The 14,704-nt window shown below is 41.7% G+C and overlaps 1 protein-coding gene across 2 annotated transcripts in view; it reads right to left on the minus strand.

The window, feature by feature from the left end:
* Positions 1-1,686: 1,686 nt before the first annotated feature.
* HRAS (HRas proto-oncogene, GTPase) overlaps positions 1,687-14,704 on the minus strand; it is a 99,274-nt gene continuing 86,256 nt past the window's right edge. For both annotated transcript variants that reach the window (XM_075326842.1, XM_075326841.1), the window contains 2 exons: positions 10,841-10,965; positions 1,687-8,005 (listed from right to left, as the gene is read on the minus strand). In XM_075326842.1, coding sequence (XP_075182957.1) covers positions 10,846-10,965 — 120 coding nt within the window. In that variant the 3' untranslated portion in view covers positions 1,687-8,005; positions 10,841-10,845. The remainder of the gene's footprint in view (positions 8,006-10,840; positions 10,966-14,704) is intronic.

Genomic DNA, 14,704 nt, shown 5'->3' on the forward strand with positions numbered 1-14,704 from the left:
AGACAGATCTGCCAATGACAACCTCCATTCCAGATGAACACGGTCCCAGTAAGTGAAACCATAAAAATATGAGAAGTGTATTTACATTAATCTTGGTTCCATAGGGAAAATATACATTGTGCTTAATACAGGTAGGACTTAGGCCGATTTCACCCATCCATGAAACGCGTACCTTGCTCAGATAGGAATATGCAGCCAGACCACCCGGTCTCCTCACCAGAATTAATTAGCTCGGAAGCATATATGGAGGCAGTTCACTCACGTTAGGACACCCGGCAGACAATTGATCATAGTTCGTGAAACTGGACATACCGAGCAAGATGTCGCAAAGGTACGGATAAAATCCAGACAAATAAAAATACAAAACGGTCTCATCAGAGGGAACGGATTTCAAAATGTGGCCACTGAGCCAATTAATGGCTCACCCTGGGCCAAACTCCATAAAGTCCTGGCAAACAGCTGAACTTACAGGATCTAGAGAATGATGTTGTAATCTCATAAAGCTATAACCATAATAGATACCAGCATGTGATTATACTTGGCAGTATCAAGAGTTTGCTCATACCAATTATGGACTATAAAAATCTTCAATAAAAGTTGAGATGATCTCAAATAAAAACTAAGTTTATGGGACATTGCGGCTATAATCAGAGCAAATTATATAGGGGCAGAGACCCTGATTGTCACTTACTGGGCTTCTTCATGCAATTTGGATAGAATTCCTGTATTCTCTGTTGTAAATGTAGCACTGGTTTGAATGCTGAGCTCTATATAACCCCACCCACACCACTGATTGGTAGCTTCCTGTGTATACTGTCAGTAAGCTGCCAATCCGTGGTGGGGGCGTGGTTACACAGATTAGCTGGACTGCCTGGCACACACCACCTAGGCTTGCAGTGATAATCTCCTGCTGATAAAAAACTAATTATATTGAAACTACAGCCTAGTAAGTAACACATTGCTGGAATTTGGCTCTCTTGCACTATATTATGCTGCACTCAGATTAAAGAGGAAAATCTGTTGACAGATTCCCTTTAAGAAAGAAATTAAAAAAAGATGTTTGTGTGAAATAGTGTACAAAACCACAAAGATGACAGACCAAAATAGCATTGAAAGAAAAACTTCTCTCACCGAAAAATGCTCAATATGCACATGATATTAAAGAGGTAGTTCACTACTCTGCAATAGTGGCCACATCCCTGTAAAACCGATAGAGAAGGATTTTTCTAAATACCTTATTCAGAAAATTCTGCCTCTTAGCGGTGCTATTGCGGTCCGTTCATCCCCATCACGTGACCTCTGAAATCTGGTGATGTCACGTCAACTTCCAGTTGACCTGACATCTCCGAGAGGGGACCCAGTCTCTCTGAGTGACTGGGCTGTGGGCGGAATTTCATTGCTCGCACAGCCCAGCATCGCTCCTGCTTGTGGCACTCGGCAGTGAATGAGAGAGCACGAGACATGCTGCGCTGTGACACTGGGCTGTGATGAGCGGTGAAATGCCCAGTCACTCAGGAAGCCTAGGGTCGGCCTCGGTAATGGCCGGTCAACTGACATCACTGGATCTCAGAGGTCACGGAGCCCAAAGGTCACTTCACGGGGATGAGCGGACCGAAATAGCGCTGCTCAGAAATAGAATTTGCTGAACAAGGTATTTGAAAAAAAAAACCTTCCCTATCAGTTTTACAGGGATGTGGCCACTATTGTAGAGTAGTGAACCACCCCTTTAAGGAATTTGAGACTCAATATTTAAATATGTTGGAAAAGTTTTACATTGCTGTACATAAATGCAATGAGAATAAACACTTTCTGCTCCTTACACAGCTCCATTTTGAGTTAATTTTGTCTTTTCCATTGTAGGAACAAAGATACGGAATCCAAGTGGAAAATGTATGTTACAAAACAGAGAAATACAGATGGGTCCATTGACTTTTGAGTTCAATACACGCCACACTTTTTGTTCCGCTCTGCAGACAAGATGGAAACCAGGTGGGTACATGTAATGTTTAGAGGGGACCTCAATTTTCTACTTTATTTAATTTTAGGAACCAAGAAACGAAATTTGAGTAACAGGATTCAAATTCCGGGTTTCAAACTGCGCAATTCAAACTGCGCAATTCAAACTGCGCGATTCAAACTGCGCAATTCAAACTGCACGTTTCAAACTGCGCGATTTAAACTGCACGATTCAAACTGCACGATTCAAACTGCACGATTCAAACTGCGCGATTCAAACTGCGCGATTCAAACTGCACGATTCAAACTGCACGATTCAAACTGCGCGATTCAAACTGCGCGATTCAAACTGCACGATTCAAACTGCACGATTCAAACTGCGCGATTTAAACTGCACAATTCAAACTGCACGATTCAAACTGCACGATTCAAACTACGCGATTCAAACTGCGCGATTCAAACTACGCGGGTCAAACTGCACGATTCAAACTGCGCGATTCAAACTGCACGATTCAAACTGCACGATTCAAACTGCGCAATTCAAACTGCACGTTTCAAACTGCGCGATTTAAACTGCACGATTCAAACTGCACGATTCAAACTGCACGATTCAAACTACGCGATTCAAACTGCGCGATTCAAACTGCGCGATTCAAACCGCACGATTCAAACCGTGCGATTCAAACCGCGCGATTCAAACTGCGCGATTCAAACTGCGCGACTCAAACTGCACGACTCAAACTGCACGACTCAAACTACGCGATTTAAACTGCACGATTCAAACTAAACGATTCAAACTGCACGATTCAAACCGCACGAATCAAACCGCACGATTCAAACTGCATGATTCAAACCGCACGATTCAAACCAAACGATTCAAACCGCACGATTCAAACCGCACGATTCAAACTGCGCGATTCAAACTGCACGATTCAAACCGCACGATTCAAACCGCACGATTCAAACTGCACGATTCAAACTGCGCCATTTAAACTGCTCGATTCAAACTGCACGATTCAAACTGCACGATTCAAACTGCGCGATTCAAACTGCGCGATTCAAACTGCACAATTCAAACTGCACGATTCAAACTGCATGATTCAAACTGCACGATTCAAACTGCGCAATTCAAACTGCGCCATTTAAACTGCACGATTCAAACTGCGCCATTTAAACTGCACGATTCAAACTGCACGATTCAAACTGCACGATTCAAACTAAACGATTCAAACTGCACGATTCAAACCGCACGAATCAAACCGCACGATTCAAACTGCATGATTCAAACCGCACGATTCAAACCGCACGATTCAAACCGCACGATTCAAACTGCGCGATTCAAACTGCACGATTCAAACCGCACGATTCAAACCGCACGATTCAAACTGCACGATTCAAACTGCGCCATTTAAACTGCTCGATTCAAACTGCACGATTCAAACTGCACGATTCAAACTGCATGAATCAAACTGCACAAATCAAACTAGATTTGTTTAGGATCTTTCCTGTGTACTCAGAATTAATTTATAGAATTATTTTTTTTTTAATCTTCATCCACTTTATAATCTGCCGAATAGTTTACACGTTCTATCTCACAGCCGATCTGTTCCCGAGTCATGATCTTCAGATTCTTAGCGACAGTCTCAGTAAATAAACTCATGCACCTCCTCGAAGGGAGACTCCCATAGAAAAAAAAAAGTCTTTGTATAGACACAAAAGCAGATTTTTCACAGATATGAATCACTCACTACCAACAGACACCCAGTTATGACTATGTATGTTGGTCTGTTGCCAAAAGGTCGCAATAACCTGATTCAAGGTCAACCTGTGCCTGGATTAGTGTTATGAATGCGTGCGGGTAGAGAAGTTTTACAACACTAATGTGTTCATCCATGACAAAAGATCTCATGTTCTAGCACAACAGTACGAAAAAAAAGTAAAAACAAACGGGTGCAAAAATATTTTTAAAATCAGGTATCAGATTGAGCCATAAACAAGAGCGGCATTGTGTTTTAAAGGAAAAATGTGGCTGTTGTAATCTTATACCATTTCTTTGAACACCCCCCTTTCTTTTATTCCTATTCTATAAAAATACAGAAAGTATTTTGTACGGGTTCCATATCACCTGAATTACAGTAACTCTTCTTTCTGCCAAAGACGTTATTCCTGCTCTGTCAGGAATATGGGATCATCAGAAACAATTAACCCTATTAAGGCTGCTTTCACACATCCGTTTTTTGCTGAGCGGCACAATACGGCGCTTTGCAGAAAAAAACGCAACTGGGTTTTTTTGCCGCCGGTTGCATTTTTCCGCATAGACTTGCATTAGCGCCGTATTGTGCCGCATGGCCTTGTGTTGCGTCCGGTTTTTGCCGGATGCGGCATATTTAGCCCATGCGGCGGCTGGATGTTCGGAACGTTGCCTTGCACGTTTTTTTGTACGGCGAAAAAACCGCATTGCGCCGGATCCGGTGTGATGCGGCGCGATTTCTAATGCAAGCCTTTGGACGCCGGATGCGGCATCCTGCGGCAAAAACCTGATCCGGCCGCCGGATGCGGTTTTTTCAACTGCGCATGCTCAGTATCAAGCCGGATCCGTCAAAAAACGGACGGGCCGCATGGAAAAACTTATGCAACGGTTTTTTCACCGCATCCGTTGCATAGATTTTTGAGCCGGATTGTGGCTGATGAAAAAAAACTGATGTGTGAAAGCAGCCTAACCCGTTCAAAGGGAGGCAATTGTTCGTAAAAATGGCCCATACAATAAATAAGGTCTTTTCATTGAATTTTTAGCAATGTTTTTTCCCCTGATATGACAATTTGGCCAAAGGTGTTGGCAGCCTTGAAATTTGTTTCAGAAAATGATTTTTCTCCCAGAAAATTATTGAATTACACATGTTTTGTCATATACATGTAATTTCCTTTGGGTGCACGGGAACAACACAAAAACACAGAGGAAAATAAAAGGCAAATTGGACATAATTTCACACAAAACCCCAAAAATGGATAGGATAAAATTGTTGACACCTTTCCAAAATTGTGGGTAAACATATTTGCTTCAAGCATGTAAAGCTCACCTATTGCAAGTAACAGGAGTGGGCAATATAAAAATCACAGCCAAAACTAGATAGAAAAGGGGAGAAGTTGACTCAATATTTGCATTACGTGTCTGTCTGTGCCCCACATTAAGCTTGGAGAACAGAAAGAAGAAGAGAACTGTCTGAGGACTTGAGAACCAAAATTGTAGAAAAATATCAACAATCTAAAGGCTACAAGTCCAGAGATCTTTATGTTCCTTTGTTCATGGAGTGCAACATATTCAAGAAGTTTACAACCCATGGCACTGTAGCTAATCTCCTTGGATGTGGATGGCCAAAAAAAAAAAATCGATGAAATGTTGCAACACAGGATAGTCTGGATGATGAATAAGCAGCCCCAATCAAGTTCCGAAGAAATTCAAGCTGTCCTGCAGGCTCAGGGTGCAACAATGTCAACACAAGCTATCCATCAATATTTGAATGAAATGAAACGCTATGGCAGGAGACCCAGTAGGACCCCACCGCTGACACATAGGCATAAAGAAGCTCGACTCCAGTTTGCCAAAATACGTGAGTAAGCCAAAATAATTCTGGGAAAGCGTTTTTGAGACCAAGGTAGAGCTTTTTGGTAAAGCACATCATTCTACTGTTTACCAAAAAGAGAATGAGGCCTACAAAGAAAAGAACAGAGTACCTACAGTCAAAAATGGTGGAGGTGCAAGGATGTTTTTGGGTTGTTGTGCCACCTCTGGCCTTGGGTGCCTTGACTGTGTGCAAGGCATCATGAAATTTGTAGATTACCAAAGAATTTAAGGTGACAATGTAGTGTGCTGGGTTTGTGTTGTAGGTCATGGATCTTCCAGCAGGACCATGACCCCAAACATACTTCAAGAAGCCCCCAGAAATGGATGGAAACAAAGTGTTTGAGAGTTCTGAAGTGCCAGCAAAAAGTCCGGATCTAAATCCCATTGACACCTGTGGAGCTATCTTAAAATTGCTGTTGGGAGAAGGCAGCCTTCAAGTATGAGAGACCTGCAGCAGTTTGCAAAAGAAGAGAGTCCAAAATTCCAGGTGAGAGGTGTAAGAAGCTTGTTGATGGTTATAGTAAGCGACTGATTGTAGTTATTTATTCCAAAGGGTGTGCAACAAAATATTAAGTTGAGGGTGGCAACAATTTAGTCTAGCCCATTGTGGGAGTTTTTGTGAAATTATGTAAAATTTGTTTCCCCCCCCTCTATTTTTTTGTGTTGCTTCAATACAGTTTTCACAACTCTCTGGTATAGCCTAATAGGCAGATACAGATTGCAGACCCAGGGGTAATTATTAGACTCCCAGCTGCCATAATAAAACATCCGCAATCTGCAAAATGCTCTGACAGAGGGAGCCTCCTTCCTCTGTCTAAACTGTAAACGCCACGGTTTCGACTGAGCATAGCATTTAAAGGGTTAAACTATTGACATTGGCAGAAACCTTAATTCTGGCAGTTGCGGGTGGAGCCTGGTTGTGCAATACATCGGGGCTCAGCTACGATTTTGGAAAGTGCAGAAGTCTGTACTAACAAGATCAACCCGACAGGAACTAGCACCCTAATCATGACTTATATATACACCATTGGGCATTAAGAGGTGAAACTTTGCACCTTTAGCCTTAAAATGTGTAGGAAAGGGTAGCAGACAGTGTTTTCCTATACAATGAGCCATCCAAAAAGGAAAAAACAAAAACTATACTGTATACTATACCTGTTTTTTGTTTGTAAGATTGTTGCCAGTAAGTCGTTATATTGCTATATATGCAAGTTATAAATCGAGGGAATATTTCCAATGCTTAACTTTGACATATCTTTCTGACATGTGAATTGAGCCCAAGTCAACATACCTGAATACTACACAGCCTACAATTTACCTAATCAAACTGGCTCCTATGTGGAAAAATAGAAATAATGGCAAAAAAAGGAAATACATTCATCATAAATAATTTTTATGATCTATTTAGCCTAGCCCCTTATCCGAGCAACAACATAACTGATCTATGATGATCTGAACACTTAAAGATTCATTCCCATCAAAGTTTTTATCCTCCTAATATATTGCAATTATATGATATAGCACTGTGTACTCACAATTGCTCATTTTGGCCTCCTACTAGTTAATTCTTCTCTTTTCCATTAATTCTATGACATCGCGTGATTAAAAATAGACTAACTGAATCTTTCTAAACTCTATGTAGAAGCAGAAAGTCTCTTGCCCTTCTGCCCAGTTAATTCTTCTCTTTTCCATTAATCACATGAATAAAAACACACTAGCTAAATCTTTCTAATTTCTATGTAGAAATAGTAAGTCTCTTTTCCCTGCATAAGTTATCACTGTAAAAATCAATGTCAGTGGGGAGGAGTGGAGCAGCTTGGTCAGGAGTTGAAGAGGGGGATTACCTAGACAGGGAAAAATGACTTCCTGTCACTTTGCAAATGTTTCAAGAGTCATCAAAAACTTCTCTTAATATTCTTCGCAATGTAATAGACATTATTTATGAAGTTTGTAAACAGATATCACAGAAAGTAAAATTCTTTACTTTGAGGCATATATTTGACACAACATGTTAGCATGAGGCCCTTTGGGTACATTTAAAAAAAAAAACAAAAACAAAAAAAAAAACCTTTGTATCCAGGTTACTCATCCAAAAGAACCATATTTGCCTCCAAAGATTGATACTGATATATTAGTACCAAAGAGAACTAGATTCATTGAGCTGCCGAACAATAGTCACGTCATTAACCCTTTTGTTGGCATTAATACTACCTGTGGAATGCACTCGGCTCATCCAGAAGACAAATACATTCCTGGATATGGAAATCAAATACCCGGGTTAATTATGTTTGAGTCTTTACAGACAGTTCTTCACAGAAGGTTTGATGTCTTCTAATCTCTTCTAATACTTATCCACCTGGGTATCTGGCACTTGGCCGGAGGAGCAGAACAGGGGAACACGTTCAGGTCAGGCTATGACCTGCGATCCTAGTAAGGGAGAAATATATAGGGATCCTTTAAAATGCAATTGCATCATCTTAAAAAAAAAAGGAAATAAACTGATCTAACGACCTTGAAAACATTTACATCATAAACATTTTATTTCCATCTTTAGGTAAAAAAAAAAAAAATATATATATATATATATATATATATATATATATATATATATATATATATATATATATATATATATATATATATATATATATATATATATATATATGTGAGCAAGGATGGTTGACCTTAGGGAGATCAACATCCACCACTGCGGAGACACCATCACGTGTTTCTCAACGCAGTGATTCTAGAGCAATGCCCCCTGGGTCAACCATCCTTGCTCACATAGTCTTTTACTAGGCAATGTCCCACTAGCCAGATTCCTACTCCACACTGATGAGGGGCAAATACCCCGAAACGGCTGTCTGTGGATGGATACCATGTTTGGCATAGGTGGTCTCCTTGACTGGAGACTGCCCTTCCCGTGGTTGTTCCTTCCCGGTGAAAGACCTGGCTAGTTTCCTGCCAGCGTTGAGAAACATGTGATGGTGTCTCCGCAGGCCTTCTTGCTTTGTATATATATATATATATATATATATATATATATATCCCAGCAGGTTATATAAGGGATTGAAGACCCCTATGCAAAGTTTAAATCGGGCTTCCTACCCTAGCAGGGTGTGCAGCACCACATGGCATTATTACAGAAGGGAAGGGGGCACATTTGTAGGCTTTTACTTCTGGGACCATTATTGTTAAGAGGGCAAATGATTTTTACTGTGGGGGCATTAATAACATAGGAGGACAATTTTTTTTGGAGGGGGGTTATTTAGTTTTTACACTGTGGGGGCACTTTGCACATATAGAACAGGAATTTCACAGAATAAGCTATACTGAGCCTTTTCCCACAAATATATATATATATATATATATATATATATATATATATATATATATATATATATAAATATATATATATATATATCTCAATCTGTTCAGCTCCTCCTGCACTATGGCATGCTGCTGATAGATCACACTGTATTTCCAGGATGACAGGTGCCCTTTGTGTAGCACTGGGTGGCGTATGGGGAGACATTCCTTCAGGCCTTGGCTCCTGGTCTTTTAACACTAGAAGTCCCAGGAATTTCGAGCTCCATAGGGTTCCAATGGTAGAAATGTTAAATGACCCCTCTCTGGGACTTCTAGTGTTAAGGCCATAACATCCCTTCTCTATGCTATTTATTTCCTAACTTTTACGGCTGTCATGTGGCCAAATTTATCTACTATATCAGTCTGTACATTTTACAAGACTTTTCACCAAATGTTTCATATTTAACTGGGGACACAATGTAATAGTTGCTCTAGAGCTGAATAAAATATGTGTTTGTTTCTTTTACATTTTGCCTCTCCATTGTGCAGAAATTAGCAAAAAAAATTGCCACATAAAAACTAAAAAAAAAGTTAGTCTAAGTGGGTGGTAGCATTTTCAATGGGGGAGTGTACTTCTTCCCCCTGTATGATGCTAACCAATCATAAGCAGGCAGCAACAGAGCAGAAAAAGGACACGCCCCTACCCACAGCTTACAGAAGGTTTATTAGTGTGATGGATGTAATGATACAGCTCTGAACTCCTGCTCTAAACTCCTACATGAATCAGTGTAGGGAAAATGGCAGTGTGGCTGAATTTAGCTGTGTCACATTACAAACCCTCCTATCAGCTCTTCTAGCACTGTCACCTCTGCCGTACTGATGAGTACATGTCGCCAGAGCACAGCAAACATAAGCATGATTACATCTCATGCACTGGGAAACCTGCTATAATCTATGGTGGTTGCGCATTTTTCTTTCCCCTCAGTATTGCTGATTCCTGATTGGTCAGCAACATACAGGGAGAAGAAGTGGTGCACCGAGTGAAAACTCTTTGAGAACACATACTTAAGGGTGCTTTACACGCTGCGACATCGCTAGCGATTGCTAGCGATGTTGCGAGCGATAGCACCCGCCCCCGTCGTTCGTGCAACATTTGGTGATCGTTGCCGTAGCGAACAATATCGCTACGGCAGCGTCACACGCACATACCTTGTCAGCGACGTCGCTGTGACCGCCGAACAATCCCTCCTTCAAGGGGGAGGTGCGTTCGACATCACAGCGACGTCACAAAACAGCCGCCCAATAGAAACGGAGGGGCGGAGATGAGCAGCCGGAACATGCCGCCCACCTCCTTCCTTCCTCATTGCCGGTGGACGCAGGTAAGGAGATGTTCATCCTTCCTGTGGTGTCACACATAGCGATCTGTGGTGCCGCAGGAATGACGAACAACCAGCGGCATGCACCACCAACGATATTATGAAAAGGAGCGATGTGCCAACGATCAACGATTTTTGCCGTTTTTGCGATCGTTGATCGTCGCTCCTTGGTGTCACACGCTGCGATGTCGCTAATGGCGCCGGATGTGCGTCACAAACACCGTGACCCCGACGATATATCGTTAGCGATGTCGCAGGGTGTAAAGCATCCTTTAGACTTAATAAAAAGTGTTAACTCATTAGGTGCCAAATACATTAATTACAAATATTTCTGTAATAGAGGCGAAATTAAAAAAAAAACAACAAAACAACATTGTATTCTGCTCTGCAGCCACTATTTTATCCTGCGTCCAGTCAAATAGGAAAAGGAGAATTCATTAACTATTTTAAACAAAGTTAAAAGTTGATATTATGCAGAGGAGCTGTGAGTTTTGTTAATGTATTAATGAAATATGGTGAATATTAATATTAATTCTGATAAAAAAACAAAACAAACATATGCTGGTGACTTTCTTACCATGGTCAGGATACAACGCACTTGCAGTTTAGACACCCCTTCTCACTCTCGTCGGGGGGATTGAGTTTCCGTAACTTATGCTGCCGGATCTCCCGCACTAATGTGTAAAAGGCGTCTTCTACTCCCTGTGAGAGACAAGAGTCAACAAGATACATAAAACATTACAGACATGAGCATATTCAATAGGCAGGTCTCGGTACGGTACGGCCGTGTGCACACGTTGCATTTTTAAGGGCAGATTTAAGCACAAAACCTGAAGGAAGTCCTGTCGTCAGCAAAGTCAATCAGAATCCTGAAGTGTCATGCACACGTTGCTTATTTGTGACTTACGTATCTGGTGCAGAAAGTAATCTGTGGCATGTCAATTCTTGCAGCCTTTTGCACTCATTGACTTCAATTAAGTCAGTGAAAAGCGCTATATAAAAACACAGGTATAAAAATGATTGCAGATTTGCTATGTTTTTTAGACAGCAGTGAATGCTATAGAGATAGCTAATAAAAACCTATTTGGCCTAAGTGTCAAATAGGCCCCGGGCCTCCCAGGGGCACTTCATATGGCAACTATTCTCTTGCATTGTTTACAGGTGTATTAATCATATTGTAATGGTTATGAGTGGTTATTTGATTTTGCATCGGCTTAGTTCTCCCTTTGTGAGACTGCCATACTTTCACACCTTGGAGCAAATATTGAAACATACTCTTATCTTCCTTTGTCTTCATATACAGTGTATCCACCCATATCCTGTCCCCCGCCATTAACTTGAGAACCGCGGCAGCTATAGGCATAGAAGTGGTGTCTAGGTATAGTAAAGTAGCCATGCGCTACGCAATGAAACCACCTATAGCGCCACCTGATATAAAACAATAGAGTTAGCATTTTTATCTCAAAAATGGAACGAGATAGAGAAAAAGTGAATTACAAAGTTGCAGGGCATCATCAATTCAATACAAATAGACACCTTGCATACAGAAATGCTATGATATGAAACCCATGACCCCCCTAAAACATTGAATGCTGGTCACGCATATGGTGCTCATTTAACTTTGATGCTCAAAGTGTCCCCCGTCAGCTGCAATGCACATCTGGACTCTGGACAGCATACTGTATCTTGCTGCACGTTGTGCAATGTGGTAGGTGACACGTTTGCACAAGCATCTGTAATACGTCATCGTAGGTCCTGCAATGTTGGTGGAGGGGTCGCATACACCTGCTGTTTGATGTGACCTCACAGAAAGAAGTCCAATGGGGTCAGGTCATCCGAGTGTGGAGGCCACTCCACGCAGCCACCATACCCAATGACTTGTAGGAAGGTCTCCATGAGGTATCGCTTCACGTCCGCAGCCTTATGAGTTTTACACATTCTAATCATAGCATTTCTGTATGCAAGGTGTCGATTCATATTGAATTGATGATGCCCTACAACTTTGTAATTCACTTTTTTTCTCCATCTCGTTCCATTTTTGAAATAAAAATGCTAACTCCGTTGTTTTCCACCAGGTGGCGCTATAGGTGGTTTCATTGTGTAGCGCATGGCTACTTTACTTTACCTAGACACCACTTCTATGCCTATAGCTGCCGCCGTTCTCAAGTTAATGGCAGTGGACAGGATATGGGTGGACACACTGTATATTGTACATATTTACCTAATCACCCTATGCATCACACAACCAGCCATTATATTTATGTGTGTACACCTTTCCATCTTATATTTACAACCAATGTGGTGGTTTGATTCAGACATCAATGTTTTTATATTGTGCCCTGGGTTTATCTTTTGCATCCTACACATTCCACTATATTCTCTTTTGAAATGGTTTTAATATGTATATCCCTTTGTTCTGATGTGGCAATAAAAAGATTTTTACATTAATCATTGGAGAAGAGGGTTTTTTCTGTCGGATTGACAGGGAAGGCACTAGACAGGGAGGGCGACGAGGCTCCATAGACTTTGAGCAGCAGACAGTCCCAACTCATGCTGTGCACCGCAAGACAGAAGCCTGTTATTAGAGGTAACATCAGGAACGTTGAAAGTCACCGCTCAGCATAGTGAGGAGCAGTGATGTTCCTGACATCACCGCTCACCAGGGTCAAGCAGAGTTCAGCATGATATGGGACTGGCTGCTACTCAAAGTCTATGGAGCCTCGTTCTGAAGCTGTATAGCCTTTGATCTATGTAATCGAGGAAAGTCATGGGAATCGGTGGATTATGTCAGACCTGGGAACTTTGCTTTCCAATAAATTGGTGAAAAAGGGACAGTATCTTGTTTTCATTTCTCTTTTTATATCTTTCAGGTTTCCATTTGTGGACTATGTTGGAATTCTTGGACATCGAAACTGCATGTTTTGTTTTTTATAAAATGGTGAACCTTAGAAAATGCTGGGAAGTGTTTATTTAAATTTAGTCTGGTGTGAGTGTTTTTTTATTTTTGTTTTTCTTTCCTTTTAGTTACTGGGCTAGTAATGGGGGTGTCTGATAGACGCCTCTCCATTACTAACACCAGGGCTTGATGCCAGCTGACATGACGAAGCTGAAAACCCCAACATATCATATCCCCGATTGCCAACACACCAGGGCAAATCTGGAAAAGCTGAGGTGAAGCGCCAGAACTGGCGCATCTAATGTGATGTGCCACTTCTGGGCAGCTGCAGGCTTGTAATTTTAGGCTGGAAAAGGCGCAATAACCATGGACCTGCCCAGCCTAATAATATCAGCCCACAGCTGTCTGCTTTACGTTTTCTGGTTATCAAAAATAGGGAGCACCCACATAGTTTTTATTTATTTAATTATGAAAAGCAGTAAAATGAGTACCACAGGGTGCAATATTATTATAGTGTATGTCGGGGGGTTGTGCAATTATATATACTGTATATATATCCATTTATATATGTCTGAATCTATTATCGAGAGCTATCTCTATAGCATGCATTCGTTTCCAAAAATGATAGAAAAACTCAGGTGAGACAGCAGCAAAACACAGTTTTGTCGCTGCGTTATTCCTGCCAAGAGATGCAGAAATGTCTGCATCTAAATACTCAGTGTGCACATACTCTAACTTCCAAAAGAAGAGGTTTTCCAGCACAACGTCCAAGATTAAAATCCAGTTTATTGCATTCTTTAAGGCCTGCAACACACATCCGTGCCGCCGGTACGTGTTTGGGACTTTTTGACACGTACCGGCGGCACGAACACACGTGCACCAATGTTACCCTATGGTAACAGGCGCACAGACATATAGCCACACGGAATGTGTGTCCGTGTGGTTTGTACGGGTGTGCATTTTTTAACACGGATGACATGTCCGCGTTTCATCAGCATCACGCAGACACAGACCCGCTAAAGTCGATGGGTCCGTGTCTGCATGTACGTGACACGGACATGTGTTTTCCGTACGGTCCGTGTGATTTTTTTTTTTTGTAAAAATGGTGAAACGGCTCAAGACACACGGACTGCACATGGACATGACACGTACGCATCTCACACATACACGGACATTCAACACGCACGCACGGCAAGCATACGCCATCACACTGATGTCACACGTATCGGAGAAACGGACATCCAAAACGGAACACAGACCCAAAAAACAGACCGCAAGACATGCGTGTGTTTTTTGCGGACGTGTGTTTCAGGCCTAAAAGTCACGTTTAGCAGAAGTGTTGTGAAGGCAGCAGACTGGCTTACAATACACAGATCCTGGAGAAGACCCGAGACCAGAGCAGAGAGATCAGATCCCAGAAAAGACCTGTAGCCAAATCCAAAAGAGAAACCTGACGCCAGATCCTGGAGAAGACCCAAGAACTGATACTAGAGAGAACCCTATCCGACTGATCCAGAGGAAGAAGACACAACCTGGCCGTAGCGG

Source organism: Anomaloglossus baeobatrachus, chromosome 10, assembly GCF_048569485.1.
Source record: "Anomaloglossus baeobatrachus isolate aAnoBae1 chromosome 10, aAnoBae1.hap1, whole genome shotgun sequence".
NCBI lineage: Eukaryota > Metazoa > Chordata > Amphibia > Anura > Aromobatidae > Anomaloglossus > Anomaloglossus baeobatrachus.